The 23,878-nt window shown below is 42.2% G+C and overlaps 1 protein-coding gene across 7 annotated transcripts in view; it reads right to left on the bottom strand.

Annotated features, from left to right (window-relative positions):
- Positions 1 to 23,878, bottom strand: part of Ddhd1 (DDHD domain containing 1) — a 73,161-nt gene that overhangs the window by 3,000 nt on the left and 46,283 nt on the right. For 4 of the 7 annotated variants that reach the window (XM_013349205.2, XM_013349207.2, XM_005355376.3 and 1 more), the window contains 9 exons: positions 22,945 to 23,092; positions 20,407 to 20,513; positions 17,024 to 17,130; positions 12,651 to 12,913; positions 10,736 to 10,811; positions 6,369 to 6,518; positions 4,294 to 4,546; positions 3,237 to 3,428; positions 739 to 822 (listed from right to left, as the gene is read on the bottom strand). In XM_013349205.2, coding sequence (XP_013204659.1) covers positions 739 to 822; positions 3,237 to 3,428; positions 4,294 to 4,546; positions 6,369 to 6,518; positions 10,736 to 10,811; positions 12,651 to 12,913; positions 17,024 to 17,130; positions 20,407 to 20,513; positions 22,945 to 23,092 — 1,380 coding nt within the window. The remainder of the gene's footprint in view (positions 1 to 738; positions 823 to 3,236; positions 3,429 to 4,293; positions 4,547 to 6,368; positions 6,519 to 10,735; positions 10,812 to 12,650; positions 12,914 to 17,023; positions 17,131 to 20,406; positions 20,514 to 22,944; positions 23,093 to 23,878) is intronic. The other 3 variants (XM_013349206.2, XM_005355378.3, XM_005355379.3) reach the window with 1 other exon arrangement.

The raw sequence follows: 23,878 nt of genomic DNA, 5'->3' as shown, positions 1-23,878 counted from the left end.
ACTAGTGGCTGGGGATACTTAGGTGACTTCTTGAGGGAGTTCACTGAGTTAGGTCAATACAAACTCTGCTCTGGAGGCCAAAAAGAACCCAGTATGTTATACTCTTTGAGTATCAAGTAATATGGATTTTGATAATTGAAAAAGATGCATGAAAAATCAAAGGTGGATAAAATAACAAAAGAAAACCCTGAACATCAAAGATAAAAATTCAGTATTAGTAAGAAAAAGATGAAAGAGAGAGAAACTACAGAAGAGCAAGAAATTGGTCAGCAAAGGAACTGTAAGCTGTAAGACCAGTCCTTAGCGGCAGACTGGGAGTTCTGGAAGGAAGACCGAGAACGCATCTGCACCGGTATTGCTGTGTTTAAGACGATCCAGCCTGGCGGAGGCCATCTGTGCTGTGTTAGAATGAGCTGTGGGGCAACTAGGAGCGATGCAGTTCTTTGTACCAGGGAACCTTTTTATATCGACATGAAAAGAAGAGTGGAATGTCTGCGGTCTTGAGGACAATAAGGAAGACAGACAGGGGCCTAATGCCATCCTCCTGTCTCTGAAGTCCTCTTCTGTAGGCGTGCTGTATTTCTGAACACTGAAGTGAAGATGAGAAAATGCACATGGAGTCCGCAGTGACAGCACTGCGGCTGCTCTCCCAGAGGCGAGCCCAGTTCTCACTGAGCCCATCTCTAAAGCAGACCATTTTCACAGTGTTCGGAGCACCACCCCTGACATATACCATACCGAGGCTATCATCTTTACTCTGCATTACATTTTCCGGAAAAAGAAGTTGTGGGAGATAAAAGAACGATTCTTGAAGTCTGAAATCTGTGAAAAAAAACAAACAAGATGCTGTAAAGGCGAGGCTGATGGTTAAAAATAGCCTTCAGTGTTGCACTGGTCAAAACGTTAGAGCTGATGAGCCTAGCACACACACAAAGCAGCACACCCTAGGTCTCTGGGAGAAGCTCCTTCATGGAATACATAAGCACAGCTCAATCTCCAGTCAATGTCAGATCTGCTGATAGCTCCATACTCCTCAAACTTAGTGCTAGTTCAGGTTGTAACCCGGAGGGCGACAAAACAAACGAAAATCCCTACAAGTACAGATCCTTTCCTTTAACATGCTATAAACACAGGGACACAAGAAATGAAACCATAAGACGCTTTAAAATGAGCTGGTCTTTTCAGAAGTGAAGCTCGCTAGTAAGATGTGTCAACTTGATGAGAAAATAAAGACGGTCAACTGACACACTTACTCTTCAAAGAGAAAACTTGGTCACGAGTTCAGTCTGTGTCCTCCTACCCTCAGATAACGAGACTCAAAGACAGTGGCATCAGAACAGAGGTTATCCTGAAGAGCTGAGGCAATCAGTGTGAGGAGGAGGAAGGGAGGAAGGAAACTCAATCACCTAATCACAACAGCCAAATTCCAGAAAGATTTAAGGGACAGAAGTTTCAGGATTGCAAGATAGCAATTATGACATAAAAGTCAGGACTACACAGAAGGATAACTACTGAGGCAAGTCAAAGAATTCCTGAGACAAATTCCAAGTGACTTAAGACAGAATCGTATTGCCATAGGTCTGATTTTAATTATTTTAATAGTCCTATCTCTATTGAGAGATGACTACAGAAGACTCAAGATGATCTCAGATACAGTACAGACTAAGGTTGGAATTGAACATGAGAACTGCTAAGCATTTACATGGAAGCATGATACAACACAGCATGGGTGTAGCTCAGCAGGACTGCAGGCTGCATGCACAGCACACACTAGGGCCTAGGTCTGACGGAATGCATGCAGTGAGTCTGTCCAGCTGAGCACCTAGCGACTGCTGGGTAGGAAGAGCTGTCGCTCTGCTACCATGAGACATGTTCGCTAGTATGTACACAAAATGAAAACATCTTCTTTGCTCAGATTCTCTATGTGCTCACTCCTTTTTCTGGGATCTCCAGTGTCGCTGGGAGAGCCTGGCCCCCCTCTTGTTCATCACCATCACCGGTAGCTTGCGGTAGCAAGACTATGGAGAACTGCAGCTTCTTAATACTACCTCACAGAATTCTTTCAGAAGCTAGCAGTTTTGATTTCTGCGTGTCCCTAACGCTTACATATTTACAGGCCTGTTTCCAGGTCAAAATGAATGAACTCAGTGTAAGAAATCGGGAAAATGAGTTTTATACAGATATCAAAGTCTAAAAAGAATAGTCTATACATGGTTCCAACAATTCACAAACATAAATTTAGCACTCGAAAGGAATGAAAAATGCCATTGGCCCAATTAGGAATGCTCAGACCTAATGCTAATCCACCCTGGGGAGGCTGAGTGTGGAGGAACCATGCAGTCTCTAGGATGCCACCCTGACTTGTTCTGGTTGCTGGTCACTTCAAAATTCAGGGAGGCAGACACAGCAAGAACACAATGCTATCAGTAACTGCAATGGAGTCTGTACCGATGACCGAAGCAGTCATTTTCTCTTGCTAGCTGCAGAAAGGGAGCAGCTATGTAAGAACTTGTCTGTCCTTATCACCAGTGGGAATACCCGAAGTGCTAGTACTACTACTGGACACTTAAAAATAACGTTTGCTGATGGATTAGTGTTTCACAGCTATGTAATATTAAAAAAAATAAAGTTCATCTTTCTGCTACATGTATCTACTCATAGAAATCCCTTTGTATACCAGGTAACCAGGGCAGGAACAGAAGACACAGTAACACGCCTCTACTTTGGAGGTCTCATAAAGTTGGATGTGTGTGTTTAGCTGCAGGACAGCAGTGTTTCAGAACTCTCAAGGCCAGATACAGGACACATCTATAGTGATAATGGGAAATTTAAACCTTGGTAATTGTAGTAAAAATATACATTGTAAAAGCTAGGGGCACTTACCCCACAGACTGTCTTGTGATGGAGAGCCCTGGTTAAAATGATGTAGTAACTTGTCACTGCAGACACTAAAACTATACTTGCCTAAAAAGTATTCTTTTCAGACCTGAATGCAGACCGCAGGTATTCCTGTCCTCCCGCCCCTCCTAAACTACAGACCTGAATGCAGACTGCCGGTATTCCTGCCCTCCCGCCCCTCCTAAACTACAGACCTGAATGCAGACTGCCGGTATTCCTGCCCTCCTGCCCCTCCTAAACTACAGACCTGAATACAGACCGCCGGTATTCCTGCCCTCCCACCCCTCCTAAGCTACAGAGGTAAGCACACAAGCTGGAGGAGAACCATAGGAACTAACATGCAGAGTCGAGGAAGCCGGAGCTGCTGTGTGGCAGGGTCTGTGTCGCCACGGTGGTAGTAGCAGGTGAAGCGACAGGCTTCTTCTCATCTTCCACTGTGTCTTTAGATGTTTCAGATGGCTGTGATGTTGAAGAACGTCCGAATCTCGAGAACAACATTCCTCCAAGCCCCTTTCCAATGCTAGCAGCCCCTGTATGTCACAGAATAGGGCAGTCACTCTGCTGACTCACCCCACAGTACACTGAAGGGCACCACCCAAAATTATAGCCGACTGGCATTTTTCTCCAGGGTGGTGACCTAAAAAATATTCCAATTTCTACGGTAGGTTTTAAAACAAGAATGATGGTTAAAAGAAGAAAAGCTGTATAAATTCTAGGAATACAGATATACAAACACACAACCAAGATATTTTATCCAGATGTTCATTGCTATGGAAGTATTTGGCAAAATTAAAGCTTCAAACAAAAGACCCATGTTGTTGACATGGGGCATATACCTATTATTAAGAGGTATATGTCTTACTAAATTTATGCTATAAAAAGCCATTAATAACCTTTGAGCATGAAGTCAAATAGTAAACAAGTTTGGTGGGTAAGGCCTACTTATACTGCCATCTTGTGGCATTTACACAAAAGACACTGGGCCAAAAACAAAGAACAAATTCAAGGGGTATGCTATTGGCATGTCTAATTTCTGTGCTGGCACAAGCAGTTACTCAAAGGGAGATGAAATACCCCTGTTGGTCTAGGAAGCTAAAGCACTAATTGACTTGACTTTCAGAAGACATAAACATCCTGATGGGGAGATTCCACCAGGACGCAGAAGAGGAAGTGAAGCAATAAAAACATTTCTCAGGATCCCTCAGTAAGTCACAGGGCCAAGACTATGACGACTGACAGAATGCTGTTTCTTGTTCTTGATGTAGCTGGAGGACACCACAGCTTCTGCTTCAGTCAGCAGGGAAGCCTGGGCAGATGGAAATTTTCTAACAGCAGATTTCCAACCACCCCCAACTTAAGTGCTTACACTCATGGATAAGAAGCAAGAGAAATTACCCAATATGCTTGCTTTGCCAATGTTAGTTATAGATTCTCCATAGTGGCGCCGTGACATGACCGGGGAGGTCACGGGGCTCGGGATATTTGCAATGCTTTCACTCTCTGAGACTGAGGTAGGTTCTTTTACTGGGTTGAGGAAGTTTGGCTTCATGTGTTCATAAGGTAGAGGATTTGAGGTGTTGTACCAGTGGATCTGGACCGGGGAAATGTTGCTGTAGTGCTTCAGAATTAGCGGCTCTAGCCTGTAGGCCTAGACATTTAAAAATGTAGAGAAATACAACATTAATGCAAAATGTCTGGACTTTAGTAAAATACTTATTCCTAAAGCTCGGCTGAGTAAGTAAATCTTAGAGCAAGAATTTAAAAAGTGGCTTTAAAATATACTTCCATATTTCTCACTGCTAATATATGTGGTTGTCTAATTACATATTCCTACTGATGAGACTACAAAAAACTGGAGTTAGTTTTGACTAATGGTACCTATTAAATCATTTTCAGTGAAAAGGACTAAGGTTTTTTTTATTTTATTCTTATTTTATTTATTTTTTACCACATTCTGATATAATCTAACAAGATTTATGTCAGACTCACAAAGCTGAAGTGGTGGATGATAGCCCAAAATGTAGTAAATAAGATTAGTCTTTAATATTTAGGTCTTTTGTTATACTTGATTGCAAACACCTGACTTCAATAAGAAAGCACCTAACTTGAAAGCCAACCCAAGGCTGCCTTCTATAGCAACAAGTCAGTCACCAGTTGTAGGTGCAGCACAGATGCCCACCTCCATCACTAACTGTCATTAGCGGTCTGCCATCCGTTTGGTTACACGATCTCAGAGCCATCTCATAGGAGGAAAAGAGGATGCCTGCAAAACCTGCCCAGCAAAGGTCCACCCGAAGCATTAAAGAAAGTATTAGGGAAAACAATGCAGCCTGTATGCACGCTTAGGACACGTGAAGCTCTAGGTTCAAATCCCAGAACCAAACACAGAGAAGCCTAATTTGAGATGTACAAAGAAAACACAATTCATGTGTGCAGAAAAACACCTGAGACATGCTGGTCTCAGTGACCGCCTCGACAGTGCTCTGCATCCAAGCCTCTAACAGACTTCGGCTGCCGTCCTAGCGGAAGCTTATTTTCAGCTCTTCCATTTCAGTTGGGAGTTTTCTCTTAGACATGGCGGTTAGAAGTTTAAACACACGGGTCTTTCTAAAATTCAATAGTCTGTCAGCCAATGTTTATTTGGCGCTAGGTAATCAGTTTTCAAAAAGAGTTCACACAATTATAATAAAAGCTAATTTCAGATAATTGTTTAAAATAGTGTTTCTGTGTGTGTTATACTGACTGTTTTCCCTAACGAGATGTAAGGAAATTTCTGCACTGTGTAGTGGGAAATCGAACCAGGTAGTGTGTGTCGTTCCCCCCCCCCCTCCCCGCAAACTAAGCAAGCACTTTAATGCAGAGCTACTCCAGTCTAAATGTCTATTTATAACAGCATGGAAGATCTCAGTGTTTACCTTTAAAAACATTTAAATTAAATATAGTAAAAATTTGAAAAAAAAACCAAGCATTTTAAACTTTGACTCAACTAACGCATGATATTACCTTTCATGCTTTGAAGGGGATCTGTCAGACTCATCTCAATTTTATACGATGTTTCAGAAAAACAGCACTTAAAGCAGAAAAGTATTTTTTTATATTTACTTAAGAGTTATGTGTATGTGTACCATAAGGAAGTAGCAGTGCCCATGGAGGCCAGAAGGGGGCTCCGCTGAAGCTGGATTCACAGAAGGTAGTGAGTCCCCTGAAGTGGGTACTGGGAATCAAAGCCAGGTCCTAGGCAAGAGCACCAAGTGCTCCTGACAACTGAGCCATCTTTCCAGTCCCTGATAGGTGTTATAAGAGGAGATCCTCTCTAACACTTTATTTCATGAGCTCTGAATGAACCAACACAGTGTTAAAACACAACCTTTTTGAGTCAGAAATGAATCTCCTGTTAGCTCACGGTCCCTGCCAAGGTTGCTGCTCACAGAGAACAGTTAGGGATCTAGGAAGCTCACAGTGAAACTCACCACTGGGTCTGTAGGATGAAAAATATTTAGTAAGCGGTTACAAATCTCTCGAGGTAAAATGTGATCTTGACTTCCAGTATTTCCTGGTCTGATGCCACGCAATGCCAGAAAAACTGCTAGTGGGGATCCCATACAGAAGAAATTCTCAACCTAAAATGAAAAGAGCCATCCTGAATTGAAACAACGATGAAGTGTTATTTTCAACAGAATAATAAAATACAAACAATAAAATTAAATCTGAGTATATATGTTTTAAGCTTTGTTTACATTACTTGTTAATTACATACCAGCCATTAATGATTTTATGATAATTTACTTCCAGTGGGGTTTTCATTATTTTAAAATATAGCAGAAGTTAAAGCTGAGACAAGGAGGGAGGTGAGGGAAGCGTGTCGTTGCACTTCTAGTTCCTGGTCAAGTGACACAAGGCTGCCTCTACGCCAGGTGCTGTGATGGTCGGGACCAGCAGCGGGGTGGAGCCACTGCTCTCAAGCTGATGGAGTGGGGGGGAATGCCGTGGAAGAATGGAGCCCCCAACTCTGAGGCCTTTGCAGGGGGCGGGGCGTGCAGTGGCCAGTCCAAGAGAGTAAGGATCTACAGTTGAGACTGGGGTATCCGGCTGGAAGAATGACCCACTACACTGTTACTCATTTGGACTAAGTAGGGAGAAAAAGGTACTGGATGATTTTTGAGAAAAGACATAGGTAAGACTGAAACCAAAGTGTGCATGTGAGTGCATGTGTGTGAATCTACTTGGGATGATAAACACTCACATCTCTGACTATCCAAGGAAGACAGGCTTCATTTATACTTTAGGCTGTGAGGAACGGCACTTAGCCCATATTCTGGGAAGCGTAACCTGGTAGCAGTGTGTGTGAATGCACCAGGAAACTGAAAAACTACTGATTTGGAAAAAAAAAATTCTTGAAAGGAATGAGGCAAGAATATTCTCAAGCAGGGCAGGCCCCGCTGTCATTCATAATGGCAACATTCGAGGATCGAGTGGGATGCTGGCATGGAGACGATACAGAAGGGGTCAGAGACACAACAGTGCAGTTCCACTGTCAGAGCAAACTGTCCCCAAATCTTATTTTTGTTACAGGTAAGTTTGAGATGTCTGTAATGTGTGGCTGAAAAGTTAGAGCAGGGGTATAGAAATCTATCTTCCGCCATCAATCGACATGACTGTAGTGACAGAGCCTGAGGCCAAGACAGTCACCCCACTTGCCAAGGATGTGCTCAGAACACCGGGAGCTGGACACAGACCTACATTTAGTCAGCAGGAGGAAGGGGAACTCTACAAGGGAGAGTGAAAGAACCAGAATCCAGGGCAGATTCTGGTCCTCATGCCCTCATCCGACCATCCTGCAACAGGGTTTCAGCCTCCAATTCTATGCGCCTGTAACTCTTTCCAAAAAGATGACAGGAGGATTTCTATTTTTAGAGAAAAAAAAAACACAACTGAAGATTTATTTTGAAGGAATATTCTGAAATGGCGCCTTCATGCTTCTGAACCTGGAGCCTCACACATGCTATCGCCAAGCTGCCCAGCCCAAGGAAAAGCAGGGCAAACAGCTGATGCAAACCGGTTCTCTTACAGATAGAGAAGAGGTCTGACAGAGACAGAAAGTGAAGCTGCACTTGCGGCTCCTGTCTGCAGTCCCAGGACTCACGAGAGTTTGAGGTCAGCCTGAGCTACAGGGTAATGTTGAGATTAGCCTGGGCGACTAGATGAGTTTCTGTCTCAAAAAGCAAAATCAAGGATTTGGGGGGAGGATGGCTCAGTGGGTAACAGCACTTACTCTTCAAGCATGAGGACCTAAGTCTGACTTCCTAGCATTCATGTAAAGAAGCTGAGTGCGGCTATGCATCCTGTCACTCCAAGATTGTGGGGCAGATAAAAGGATTCTGAAACCCTGCAAGCCAGCCACCTCGTCAGAATGGAAAGTTTCTCGTTCAGCGAGAGATTCTATCCCAAGGCAAAAAGGCAGAGTGACAGAGGAAAACTTTGTCCTCTGACCCCTCTGTATACAGGCCAGGCACCTGCATTGCATATTCAATCATAACACACACACACACACACACACACACACACACACACACACACACACACTAACCCTGCAGATTCAAGTGCATGAACCAGCTACATACATATTGGCATGCGCACACACACATACCAGCCACTCAATATAAAAAACAGGTGACAAGAGGAAGCTACGACATTCTGTGCAAAATGCCCAGTCACTTCATAACTATCTGGTAAGTCACCTCTTCCATATCATTTTGTTCATGATGGCTGCAGTCTGACAAATACAAAGGTACTGTTTTCTCAGTCTGTTGTGACTGTTAAATAATGAAAAACACTAAAATAACATGTGTGGACATGTATGATATGTATGTGGGGGCATGTGTGTACCATGGCACACATGTGGAGGTCAGCGGACAATTCTGTAAAGCTGATTCTTTCCTTCTACCTTTATGAGGGTTACAGGGATTGAACTCAGGTCACCAGGCTTGCATGCAGAGCAAGCCTCTTTCCCTGCTGAGTCATCTCACCAACCCCCATCAAAGAATTCTGAAGACAGCCGGGCGGTGGTGGCGCACGCCTGTAATCCCAGCACTCGGGAGGCAGAGGCAGGCGGATCTCTGTGAGTTTGAGACCAGCCTGGTCTACAAAGGGAGTTCCAGGACAGGCTCCAAAGCTACAGAGAAACCCTGCCTCGAAAAACCAAAAACAAAAAAAAAAAAGAATTCTGAAGACAAAAAGGAACTTCCTTGTTCAGAGATGAGTAACCAGGTGAGTTCAGAAAGATCACACGCCTTGTCTAATAGTACTAACTAGATACAAAAATCACAGCCAGAGCAAGGCTCATTGTCCACACTGCACACCAATGCTTGTCACTGCTCCTCTTCTCCTGGTCAAGTGCAACAGGATGGACATCAGCATCCTCAAGGTCAATCTATCTGCTGGTTATCCGCATAGAAAAATGCCTGTTTCCTCCTGACCCCTTAAGTCCCAAGTAAAACTTGCTAGGTTTGATACTCTTCTTAAATTCTCAATTTCTATGTTTCCCTCTAAATAAAGATGAGGAGTCTTTACTAAGCTATGCATGGCTTGCATCAGAAGAAACCCAATTATATAAACAGGTTCTACTCATGCGGTACAGAATCTAAGATCATAATATACTTAATGTGTTCTACCCAATTCTTTAGTAAAAAATAGTTTTATCTACCAAATACATTTATACATTTAGCATTAATTATGTATGGCAGTGCTGGTATTTAAATTCTAGATTAAGATAATTCCAGAGACCATATTCTTTAAATGGATGTTTCAACTTTACCATTTCACCACCCCGTGCCCCCACAGGGCTAGGGATTGAACCTAGTGCCTTGTTCACGCCGGCCAAGCACTCTGCCACCCAGCTTAACAACCTGGTTTTGAAACGGTGTATGTTAACAGAGAAACTGTGGGGGATCCAGTACAGGGATCTGGCATCCTCTTACGGCCTCTTCAGGCACCAGGCACACGCGTGGTTTATACATATTCACATAGGCATTCACCCACATTCACAAAAATACCAGCTAAAGAACTGTGCCAGTCACAGAGTCACCCCACACTTGAGGATGCACGCTAAGCTCCTGCGTGAGACGACGTGGACTGCACATGCAGGGGTCACGCAGAGGTCCACACACCTTCTCTTTACTACTCCAGGAGAGAACACTTCCCAGAGCAGGAGCAGCACCGATGTCTTAGACTTCACTAGGGCACCGTTTTAACTCATCCAAAACCTAGCTTCACTCTGCCCTCTCAAGCAGATGGCAGTTCCTCTTCTCACAGCCCTTTGCCAAGTCCTGACAATGCCAGTCAAATGGACCCTGGCAGCCTTGTCTTGGGCTTTGTTCTAGACTTCATAAACTGAAGCACCCAACTTCCTACCCTGAACTCCTGCCTGCCCACTTCCTTTTATTTCCTTCTTGCTGTGGACCATACATTTTGTTCCTTCTAAATAGTAAACGTCACCAAGCATCTGTCTCAACTTTTCCTCTCCTTGCTTTTATTTTCTCTTTCAACTTGGCCAAATGTAAACCGAGCTAAAGAACAAGTGTTCATCCTCCTAAAGTCTCCCAGACAGAAGGAAAGCCCCGTTTCCAGTGCACTGCTACTCTGCACACTGCTAAGGGCATCTAGGTACTGCCATGTCCCAGGCAGAACCATCTCGCCCATGCTGTTCTTTGGAGCAAGTGTCCAAGCACACAGCATATAACCAACCACGACGAAGCCTTCATTTAACTAAATTTTCATGACACCATACTCAAATGTCTAAAAAGTATCAAGACGATGAGAGGCTGGTCTCTTCCCTTACCTTAAATTTTAAGGCAGGTGTTTGTGTTATGGACGACGCCTTCAGTCCGTGTAGCCTTTCTTCTATTTCCCTCAGCCTAGGAGGCAGCATGAGATCACACACAAACATTACAGTTTCACAACAAATCATCATTACTACTTTATGAAGCAACGATGGCTCTTACATTAGCCCCTTCTATGACAATGTTTAATCAATTCCTGCTGTACTGCTCAGGGCCTGCAAAGGCACTTCTTACCACACTTGTATATACAAAACTATCCACCCACCTATCCCCGCTTCTCTCTCTCTCTACATGCCTGCCTGCCTTGCTTTAAAAATTATATTTTATACTCTCTTCTTCAATCTTTTTTAAAAAATGTCTTTTCCCTATCGATATTTAGTAATGAATTTTATAGGTGTTTTCACTGCATTGCCCCCACCTACTTTAATTTCTAAAACAGTCATTATTTGTTGAGCACCCGAGAAGCCACGTTTGACCCCGCTTGGCTAAGGACACCCGAGTCGCCTGTTTTATTACTTTCCGGCTTTGCTCACATCTAATACATTCGCTTACATTTTTTTTTTCAAGAAAGCTACGACTCACTTTCTCAGACAGACTTACTCATTTACATATGTAAGTATTTTCTTAGTTATCTTGGACAGTCTCATGTTGCCTGGGCTAACTTTGAAATCTTGATCTTCCTAGCTCGACTTCCTAACTGCTAGGATTACAAGCTTGTGCCACCATGATTACATTTTTTAAAAAAGGTGTAAGTGTTCTGTGATTCATTTTGAATCACGAGTGTGCACATGTTGATAAATGGAGTGCCTGCACAAGCCAGAAGAGGGCGCTGGGTCTCTTGGAGCTGGTGCAGCAGGTGACTGTGTGGTCTGACAATGGGGCTGAGGATCAAATTCCTGTCCACTCAAAGTTTCACTGGATTTACACATCAAGAACGATGCTCTGAGGATTGCCAAACTTATTTTCTTTTATGTTTATTTGAGACAGGGTTTCTCTGGGTAACCCTGGATGTCCTGGAGCTAGCTTTAAAGGCCAGCCTGGTTTCAAACTCAGAAATCTACCTGCTTCTGCTTCTTGAGGCTGGAACTGAAGGTGTGTGCCACCACCACCTGTTAAACATCATTTTCTTCCGAGACTAATAATCATTTTGTTATCATAATATTTATGTCTTCGGCACCTAATAAGTCAAATCCTGAGACAACTACTCTAAAAGTAAAACAAAGCCAAGCTTTCTGAGTAAAAATTTTGTCAGTTAACCCAGTCGTTTGTATAAAATGCTAAACTATCAGAATCAGTGTAAACTTGTATCAGTTAGAGGAGGAAGATGGTGAACGCAAGTATCACCTAAGATAATAGTCAGCAAAGAATTAAAGGATGCTAAGAGGGTCATTAAATCTGCTTATAATTATATACTATATAATTGTTAAGAGATAACATGTAAAATAATTGTCCAAGAGTAACAAAGTTTTAATACTACTTTCAGAATAAAGGTACAGACCAGCAAAACAAACGATTACACACTGCAGACAGTGGGAACAAACTGTGAGAAAAGATGGAGGAAGAGGAAAAATGCATGCAATAAAGTATAAAAATTAATAACCTATAGGTTGGTTAGGTATGTTATCTAGTAATCTATACCTTGAACAAAGCATAAAGCTTTTTTTTATTACTATATTTGTGTTTGTTCTATGCATGCATGTGAGCACAGAAGAGGAACTGGATTTCCTGGAGCTGGAGTTACAGGAGTTGTGAGCAGCCCGATGTGGGTGCTGGGAACTCAACTCTGGTCCTCTCAGAGATCAGCCTGTGTTCTTAACCACAGAGCCATTTCTCCAGATCCAAGGCATTTTCTTAAGAACATCAGCAATTCTGGTAGGGCGTTTCCAACACTTTCAAAAATCTAGGGATGTTTACCGTCGCTTCGTTATATAGAGTTCATCAAGAAGATGCCGCTCTTCGTAGCTCCTCCACCGTTCATCAGGCAGCTCTTCTTCTTTCTGTAGCAGCTGCTCATAGAGTCGAACTGGATTCCAGCCCGTCATGATATCATAAGTAATTACACACCCCAAGGAATGGGATACTATTGAGACTTTACCCCCTTTTTCTTCAAAGTCTGGATTCCGAGAACAGAAAAGGGAATATAATCGATTCAGCTCTTGCTGAAGGCCTTTAACTAGCTGTTTGAAATAAGAAAATACAATCATATTAGATTTTTCATTGAGGGCTATAAACTTTATTTCTAAATGCAAATGCATTAAGAAAAACAAACATGATTGCTGAAATATAAACAGGTTATTAAATTACTCAGGTGCTTTAAAAAATACAGGAATGCAGGTCTGTATACATACTACAAACCGTCTCATCACCAGAGCCTCATCACCCCAGGCGGAGATTATCATCAAGATCCATCCTTTTGTAGGCGTTCAGTAAGTTACACTAGCCAGCTGTCCCACAGATAGGAAAAATTTCCTTTTGGATTCTAATAAGATCTCCAAAGACCCCTGGAAATTTCTACTTTAAAGCAACTTACTGTCTATCAATTCTAAATTTTCAGTGAGTGGGCTTTAGTCGTAGTAACATTTTTAGAGGAATGTAAGTTTGTAACAGATATCCTGAAGCTAGACTATGTAGTAAGAGCTGCTGCATGAAGTCACAGAGACCTCCATAGTTTACATCTCATCGTGCTGTTGACAGAGAAAATGAAGATGACTTCAGTGACTGAGCTCAACTAATAGGCCCACTGATGTGAAGCAGCTCAGTAGTTCATCTTTGGGAAGCTGCCGAAATAAGCACCTTCCCCAAACCCACAAAGAAGGCTACTTTATCTCTCAAACTGTCTCAAACCCTGAAGTTTAGCACAGTTCTCTCTCCTTACTGTTTCTTCTACTTGATTATAAATTTTCAGTTTTTATTCATTCTACCTCACTAGTTAACAAGCCAGCGGTTTCTCTGACATATTTGTTTTTACAGAGCTTTATTTTAAAATCATGTTCTATCAAGAGACAACCAAACTCCATCAGCTGCTACTGGATATCCTACACCTGATGGCATAAACTAGCACTTACTCTTGTACTTTGACTGGTGGGCTCAGTGATGTATGCATGAAGCCCTGGCATCTTCTGTTCACATCTCAGAGCTCACTAAAACAGAGGCTGATCTAAGCTATTGAAACTATGTGATCTGTCTGATGCAATACATCCTGGCCATGCACAGAGAGAGGAGAAGAGCCCCATGCTCCAGTGGCAATTGTCCTCCAATTCTCACATGGATCAGGGTCTCCTGGGCAGGCAGACTGCTACAAGTGGACTGGTGGGCTCTGGCTCTGAGTTCCCGACTCAGAGGCACTGGAGACCCTGGGAATCTGCATTTGTAACACATTCCTGGAAAATGTCGGTGGTGCTAGCTTGAGAATGCTACATCAGGAACTACTAGTTCAAGGAAAAATGAATATAAAAGCCTTTTAAGACTTGGGCTGTAGGCAAAACTCCAGGACTAAAGAGTACGCCATGCAATGTCACTCTGTGTGCTGTTCATCAAGGGAGCTGTAATCTCTGGAGTGAGCTCTTACAGTATCAAAAATCTGTAAGATAAAAAAAAAAAATTCCTTCCTTACAATCCAAGCAGCAGCTACAGAGAAAGGGCACAGGAGTGTTTTGCTTGGGATTGAATCCAGGATGCTGTGTGTGCTCGGGCAGTAAGACACTGACTCATCTCTACTACTGTTTACTCTTGAAGGTCTTGATTCTAAGGTTTATACTAGGGAAACATAGAAGTACTTCAGCACACTGGCAAAAAAGCACCCAATTTTCACGTATTTTAAAAACGCAAGCCTCAGAAGGTATGGCCTTGGCCTGAGGAGGAAGAGCTGACACACAGCCTTGTCCCTCTAACCCTGGCTGGTGGTGGCTTAGGGTCCACTCATTTCCATGTTGAAGGGAGGGTCCATCTTTTGAGGCAGCTCTGCTACTGCCTCAAAGGTCTTCACCACAGGACACGACCATGCTCCTCCTCCTAGTCACTGATAATTTTACTGTCTTTGTGAGGGATTGCAGCTTATTCTGATTATCTTATTTTTTATGAATGATTTATCTGCATACATGTCTGTGCATCAAATGTGCCTGGAGGATGTCAGAAGAGGGGGTTAGGATTCCCTGGAACTGAAGTCACAATGGTTGTGAACCACCAAGTGGGTGCTGGGAACCGAACCAGGGTCCAGTGAGAAGCAACAAGTGCTCTTAACTGCTGCACCACATCTAATTTACAGACTGTAAACAAGCGAGCGAGTGAGCAAGAAACACCGCTTACTATGCACTCCTTTTTTTCTTCATAAATGCTTTAAGAAGCACTACCCAGAATTCCCTGATGGTAGTACCTAGGAGAACTGCTAATTTAAAATATAAACACAGGCTTCATTTCAGACCAAGTGAATCACTTGGGGATGGACCTAGAAAACTGTTTTTCCCCTTAACTTGAATATTTTGTTTCCTCAACTTTTTATTTGAAAATATAAAATGTTACAAAGTAAAATTAGTACAAAAAAATCAAATGTCTGTGGTGGAGATGGCTTGGGGTTTGTTAGAGCACACTGCTCTTAGGGACCCCTGAGGTCAGTTCTAAGCACTCACGCAGGGTGCTCATAGCCGTTAATGACCGCTCCGAGGGAGCCAATGCCCTTTCCTGGACTCCACAGGTACTTGCACTCAGAAGCACACTCCCCTCCTCAGATTCTCCTTTTGTTAGCGTTGACCACACTTGTGTTAGTTACTCTCTCTGCTTCTCTAAGTATGCAGTCACACACCTTCCCAACATCTCTGGCAATTACTTGAGGGATACAGTGTACACTGTCATCTTTTATCTCATTACATTTCCTGATGCTAGGAACATTTCTACTGTGATTATTCGTGCCCCATGGCATTACCTGGAAATATTTTATCTAATCTACTACCACAACCCAACTCTGTCATCCATTCCTGAGCTTCCTCATCTACTGCAGGACAACAGGAAGTGGGATAGAGTATTATCAGTCTCTTTACCCCTGTAATCGGCAATAGTTCCTGTAATTACTGTCTTCTATGACACTGACAACAGAAAAGAATACAGCCCAGCCCACACCTTGTCTGCGTTTCTCAGGTATTTCCTCAATATTAGAATGCTGCACAGGGGATGCTGCATCCTCCACTGGGTACCATATTCAAAGGCTCACACTGTCCACCTGTCCCTTGGGAAACCCAGGATAGATGCTGCCCGATTTCTCCTGTGTATAATTACTGTTCCTCTTTTGTGGACCAGGGAGCAGTCTGCGGGGATGCACACAATAGCCTGCTCCTAAGCAACACTGCTCTCAATTTCACATTCACTGATGAGCACGTCCAGCTTACACTCAGCACCGCCATGCCTACTGTAAAATGACTGTGCAGCTCCAGTCAGCTTTACCGTTCTACTAAAAGCAAGAGACCTAGCCACTATCCAGTCAATTTTTCATCAATACAAATGGAAGTTTTAAAAATGATTTACAATCCTAAAATAAACTGCATTGACATTACTGTATCCCATGTTGAAGTACTAATTCCTGTGGTGAAGCACTCTGGTCCCAGACAGGCTCAGGTTCAGCCGACTGCAATGGTTCTCTAGCTCCTATCCTTGGGACCTGCCATTATTCTTTTGGACATTTCTGTAGTTTCTGTCACAAATTGTTTGGGCCTCTGAATCAGCTATATCCACAAGGAATTGTAAATTTTCTTTATGGGGAATAGGCACTACAAACATTTGGGTGTTGTGGGCTCAGTGTGATAAGGGGAATCCTTGGTTTCTGGCTATTTCAGTAAACTCTGCTCGAAATGTATGCATGCAAACACAGACATCTGCGTATACATATATACATACATATATAAAATACCTATAAGCATATTTTATAAATCATGAGCTCAGAATAGCTTCACTCCTAGTCTCTATACACTTTATAATTACGCTATTTTTATTATTCTACCTTTTTTTTTTGAGATAGGGCTTCACTGTGTGGCTCACAGGGGTCTTGAACTCATGACCATCTTTCTGTCTTAGGCTCCTGAGTGTTGGGCTTGCAGTGTGAACCACCACGTACCTCTCTCCTTGTTTTGAGACAAGGTCTCTCTTTGTAGCTCTGCCTCCTCTGTGTTTTTAAGGAGCACCGAGCGGTTGCTCTCTGGGAAACACTGGGAAGACTTGGCCTAAGCTGACCACATTCACTATTAAAAGGCCGATGTTACTATACAGAACACCTAACATGCCAAAACAGTCCTGGTACTTACCTCGTCCCTATAAAGCGGGCTAGTATAGTACATTATGTCCATCGCACTACTGTTCAGCATGTCCCTCAAGCCTCGCACTTTGTCGGGAGTAATGGAATCAACAGTGTCTACAAACAAAACAAAACCGAAATCAAACTTACAGAAGGTTCCAGGGAAAAATCACACTTCTGAAAGTAACTTAAGTAATTTAAGTAATAAACATTAATGGGGATCTTTCTTCCTTGCAAAATATCCAAGATAAAACAAAACAAAAAGTAAAAGACAACAACGACAACAGAAAAGGAATGTTAGAGGATGAAGGTTATTAACAAATTTTTGGCCATATTTACCCTGGCCCAAATTATGCCCATCTGGCACACTCGGGCACGGCTAACAACAAACCAGGAATAAATAAGACTTTTCCCACGCTTCATATTTATCTGTCCTACTGGAACTACTGGAGACCAGAGAAGCAATGACAACGCTAAACCACAGGAGGGCAGAGCCTTAGGACTTCATCCAAGGACAAGCCACTGCACTGGCTCACATTATTTAATTCGTACTCAGTCTGTACTTTAGTACAGCGTAGTAAGGACTGAAAGGCACCATGATGAAGACTAGGATTCCCTCTCTACTCTCAACTAGTCTCCCAAATATTCCCTAAAGCATTGGCTTTCACGTTAAGCCTTTGGTTTACTGATCTATAAAGCAGATGTCATTTTAACCAACTCCCCCACAGGATTACCAGGTTCCAAGCACATTCAGAGTGCAATCCTTTCATGACTGCTTTGTCGTGGCTTAGGTTCCAAATCAGCACAGACGGGTGAGGCACACACATGCTGGGCTGCACCGGTTTATCGGCCTGGCTTCGTCCCAACAATAAAGTGTTTAAATCACAGAAGTTAAATGGCTCCAGCAGCTGAGGAAGACATGACTCTGTGTCTTGGTTCTTGGCTACTCTGGGCCCTCTCTCCTACAACCATTTTACAGTCAGTTCACCAAGTTCTGTGAATATCTACAGATCGGTTTGGGAGTTAGCATCTCTAGAATATTCATTCACTCATTTAATCTGAATCAGCTTTGCATTTAAGTTTTCCTCTATTTTAATAGTTCTTATACTTTAAAACCTAAATATACTAGTTATACATTTTTTTTTATAAAGTTGTATATTTGAGCTATTTCTTGGAATCTTGTATTTTTTATGTTGTCTGTTGCTGGTCTATAGAAAAGCAATTATTTTGCACATAAATCCTCTACATCATGACCTTGAGAAGATGATCAGTTCTATTTTTCTGTGTAGTTTTATGCAATCTGAGCAGACAGCAGGGGACCTGTAAATCAGAACTGGTGCTTTACATTTCTTATGCCTAGCATTCCCTTTTCATGTTATTGTACTACAAAGACAGTATGTCCATGGACACCTTAGTTTCCTTTTACTCTTTCACTACCACTGACTACACTGATACTTGCTATACCATGCTTTTACTCTGAAATTTACAGAGTAAAGCTGGTGGTGAATATTAATACTTGCACAGTTTTATGTAACAAAGGCTGTGATGAGGACACAGAGCTGTTCTGACTTAAACAGTTCTCTCCCTTCCCTTCAATTCTGACAGTCACTGGTTTGTTCTTTGTGACTGTAGTTTTGCTTTTTCTACTTAAATGAACAGAAGCATAAAACATGAGATCTTTCTGGTTGGCTTCTTTCAGTTATCTTAATACCTTCAAAACTATCAAAACCTCTGTCTGTTTATTTGGGACTGAATCATCAGTAGGTGATTCTCAGAATCCTAGGGCTCAGGAGGCTAAGGCAGGACTGTGAGTTCAAGGCCATCTGGACTACAAAGGTGAGATTGTTTCAAAAACAAACAAGTATCATGACAATGTGAACTTAGCCAGAACTACAGGCTCAGGGGTTTAGGAAATGTTAATTCATCCTGTTGTCTACATTCCTGACATTTACCTGGGCAAGCCAGAAAAACGCATAGTGTTACTATATGTGTAGACAGAAATTCCTGTTCCTCCCAGTCCTACATCCATTCAATCCCAACTAAACACACAGAGGCTTATATTAATCATAAACTGTTTGGCCTACTGCTCAGGCTTATTATTAACTAGCTCTTATGACTTAAGTTCACCCATAATTCTTGTCTATGTTTAGCCACGTGGCTTGGTACCTTTTCTCAGTAAGGCATTCACATCTTGCTTCTTCTGCATCTGGCAGGTGACTGACTCTGCCTTTTCTCTTCCCAGAATTCTCCTAGTCTGTTCACCCCCACCTATATGTTCTGCCTGCTACTGGCCAACCAGCATTTTATTAAACTAATAGGAGTGACAAATCTCTATAATGTACAAGAGCATTCTCTCACAGCAAATATGGAACCTTACATATGCACCATAACTGCTGAGACATCTTCCTTGGTCACTAGCATTTAGCTACTTTGTGGTTTGAAAGAAAATGTCCCCCAAAGGGAAGTGTGGTCTTGCTGAAGAAGAGTGTCACTGTTCGGGTGGGCTTTGAGGTCTCCTATAAGCTCAAGGTACCACCCAGTCTTGGGTTTCACCTCCTGTTGCCTGCAAGTCAAGCTGTAGGACACTCTGCCACTTTCCAGAAGACATATGTAACAAAGGCACAACACCGACAGCAGCAACATTATAACAGCGAGTGAGGAAGGGAAGGATCATCTCTCTGGACCTCACATTTATCATGTCTCACCAATGATAATGAATTAAACCTCTGAAACTGTAAGATACCCCAAATAAATGTTTTTCCTTTGTAAGAGTTGCTGTGGTCGTGGTGTCTCTTCACAGCAATAGAAACCCTACTATGACGTATTTACTTTGTAAAAGGACATTACAATTCCTGATGCCACTTTGGAGTGCAGTGCTCTAGTTGACGTTGCTAACCAGGAAACAATAACACAGACATGGAAGATTCTGTGGCTGCACCCAAGGCAGTGTGCCACAGTGATGAAAGTGGGCGTTGCTGTTACACAGACCTAGATTTCCTTCTTTTACCTCCAGATCACAAAGGACACACACAAACATGCTATCTGTGAAGTCCACATGGCAGTCCAGACACAAGTCAGTTTTGTCAATTTTTAAAAAAATCAGTTTTTTCCCTCAAGTATGTTCTTGAATAATCAGGAACAAAAAGTGAATATATTCAGACAATTTTAAAACAGATTTCATGTGTGTGTGCTCCTGGTCTGGAACTTGGTGTATCAGCCAGAGCTCCACCTGCTTTATCCCCCACACCCACCCCTAAGGGCTGGGATTAAAGACATATGCTGCTGAACATGACCAAGATTTTGTTCTTAATAAAAATATTTCTAAAACCATGTATTTACTCTAGTAAAGGTTTATCATTGGCTAAAATCATTCCATTTCCAAACAGAATATACCTCCATCAAGAGTAAGCTTTGACCGCCACTCAACAGGCAGGAACTCAACATGCGTCGCATGGTTGGAAAAATGCTTTTCTTCTATTTTTCTTGCAGCTTCTCTCATCCTAAAAAGTAAATAAATGTAAGAAAAAATTTTGAGAATAACTTCATGAATGTCTTTACATGGTGTAAATATCTCTCATTGTAATACCTCCATTTCCTGGCAGCTCTGTCCAGCTGTATCCCACTGACGGCGACACTATACTGGTTATACTCAGGTATTTTCCTATTTGTCAGTCAGGACTTCAGATGCTCCCACTTACATTACATTCTAAATGACACAATTCTTCAGGGATGCAAGAACATAATGAATATATCCGTGCTTTTGTTCATTTCCACACATCATGCGTCCAGTCATGAGCTATCTCATTTCATCTCCTTTTAAAAAGTTTTATTTTTAATTAATATATAATCACATCATTTCCTTCCCCCTTCTTCTCCCTCCAGTTCCTCTCATATCCCTGTACTCACCTCTCCTACTCCCTCTCAATTCATGGCCCCTTTTTTGCCAATTATTGTTACACACATACATACAGATGAACAGATATATAAATACAACCTGCTGAGTCTGTTTATAGTGCTGCTTACATGTATGTAATTTCAGGTATGACTACATGGTACTGGAGAACCAATTGGGGGTTCATCCTGAGGGTTACTAATTTTTTCTCTCTCTGAGTATTGCCTGTAGCTCTTCATCTAGCGATGGCCCCCATGGGTTCTCCTCATCCATGCCTGCATGGCTAGTGGTGGTCCCACTGTTCAGGTCGTCACTCTGTTGAGGCTTCATGTGCACAGCTGCCCTGTCATAGCTAGAAGACACTGTCTTGCAGAAGACTTCCTGGTCCTCCGGCTCTTGCAATCTTTCTGCCCCCTTTACCTCTTCTTTCTAATGCAATTTTCAATCTTTTACTTTGAAAATTAAGGTATTAATGCACTTACAGCTTTCCTTTAGCCAGTTACATGAATTCTGTCACCCCAATAGGATTCTGATGAGCACAACCTAATGAAGACACTCAGAGTTCACTGTGAACACTCCCCTCCTGCTGTCCCTCCCCAGGCAGGCCTTCCTTTCACGGTCTAAAGCAAATCCCAGACACCACACCATTTTATTTCTCACACAAACCCTCAGCCCAGGCTTCCACATGCTTGAGTTACACCTTGCACACATGAAGTAAATGCTCTACCACTGAGCTACATCCCCAGCCATCTTATCTCCGAACAGAAGATTTTCTAAAATAACGTCTATTCAATAATAAAGTATTACAATCTAGTAATTTTTAAATTTTAGCAAATATGTAGTTCACTAGCCTCATTTTCCCACTGACTATAAAACTAATTCATAGTAACATTACAACATTTTCTATTTATGCTCCAAATACTGTATGCTCCATTATGCTCCATTCACTGCAGACATTAGTTCCCTCTTTCTTGTACAGTCTGTTCACGAATTGCGTCCATGTGGTGTCACCCACATGGCCTTTCTACTGCACAGCTCCTGTAAGGTGTCAGCGAGTCCGGGAAGACTCCACAGGATTCCACCTTTTGTAATACGTTTTGCCTTACTTGTACCTGAAGAAATTAAACGTCTGTTTACTAATGATCTCACAGAGGATATGCCACACAAACCATTCTCATGGTCCTTGATATCTAAGAAAGGATGCATCAGGACATAATTATCATGCCAAGTCATATGACTCATCATAAAACAAAGTCAGAACTAGATCAATGAGACGCCTACAGGAGAAACAAAGGGACTGGAGAATGAAGGCTGCCTGCCAGTCTCCAGCAACAATACAACCTGGGTTGCACTTTCACTTTCCCCTCTGTGGGCATGATGACCTTACAGTGTAGCAAGCTCAACAATGGCACGTGCAGGTCATGGAGGATCGAATTCCTAGAGCTAAACGTTTACTTCACGGATGGCAAATTTTACTGGCAGACTGTGCTTTCCACAGTAACGGACTTGTTCTTACTGCATCAGCATCCTGGGCCTCATGAGCTCTGCTGGACCTTGAACACAGCACTCAACTGTTGAAACACACAGCTCGCCATACACATATCCCAAGAAGTTCCTAAAGAGGTTCTAGAATAGAGCTGAGTATCTAACAATAAGGAGATAAATAACCTGTCTTGTATGTTAAGTATCCACTGACTTCTGTGTACAATCTAGAGTTGTTTCCTCTGGGAGCTATTAGTGGGCAGATTATATTGAAAACTGTCAGTTTAAACAATTCTTAATCTTCTCAAAGTTGGACAACTTTGAAGATTCTCAATTTCTGAGGCTCAGAGAGGAAGGAACAAACTTAAAAACTAGCTCATTTCCTGCTGTCAACTCTTAAATTAATGATGTCAATTAAGGAGGGAAAGTCACGTCTCATCAGGATACAGTCACTGTTTTGGTTTCATCCAGAAACATCACTGACATTAGAAGAGTCGGCACCTCTGTAGACCTGCTTATGCCTTGGGCAGAAGTGGGACTGTCTGCGAAGAACTCACATGGCTGTGTTTTTTATAATTCTTCCTTGGTCCATCTTCTGTCCAATGCCATGCACGACAAACACGATATGAGAAGTCTGCGAGGGCTTGTCTTCCAGCGTGGCTTCTTCTACGTAACCTCTATGAAGTCTGGTCCCACTACTGGAGGCTGGAGCAAAATTATGGCCTTAAGTTTAGGACTTGGGAAATTGTATTTGCAAAATACGTTTAAAAAAAGAAAGTAGTAATGGTAAGAATGTAAGAAAATATTTCATTGGGTGGAAAGAGAAAATAAAGTTTGTAAGATAATATACATTGACTGATGACATAAAAAGAAGTGAATACAATACAAAAGCCAGAAATTATTAGGGAAACAAAAGGATAAACAACGTAGAAAAATAAATAACATCTATATTAAAAATGCACACCAGGTATGGTGGCACACACCTTTAATTCTAGCACTCAGGAGGTAGAGGCAGGAGGATCTCTGTGAGTATAAGGCCAGCCTGGTCTACAGAGTGAGTTCAAAGATAGCCAAGGATACACCCTGAGAAAAAATAGTCAGAGAGCTTACTAGCAAAAAGTACACGTATTCAATTAGATATAAAAAGGTAACCCACAAAATACAACTCACTATAAACAAAAATATTCAGATATGTTTACAGCAAATAAAAGAATGACATAATAACATCTTAGAATTAAAAATGAATTTTCAAACTTATTGAGCATGCTCTATCTTCTCTTAACACTTTTTTCAGAAAAAATATTTGTGTGGGTGGATAGGTGCATGCGGGTGCACGCGCGCCCATGATAGATAGGAAAAGGGGCAGTATGTGGGAGGCATGTGCAAGGTTAAGGGGACAGCCTCAGGTGTTCAGTGCTCTCTTTCCACAAAGCAGCCTCTTGCTCTCAGCTTCCCAGGATTCAGCCTGGGCCCTGCCTCCCTGGAGCAGTG

The sequence above is a fragment of the Microtus ochrogaster genome, chromosome 17 (genome assembly GCF_000317375.1).
Source record: "Microtus ochrogaster isolate Prairie Vole_2 chromosome 17, MicOch1.0, whole genome shotgun sequence".
Classification (NCBI taxonomy): Eukaryota; Metazoa; Chordata; class Mammalia; order Rodentia; family Cricetidae; genus Microtus; species Microtus ochrogaster.
The sequence above is the reverse complement of the archived record's forward strand: the minus strand, read 5'-3'. Positions and strand labels throughout refer to the sequence as shown.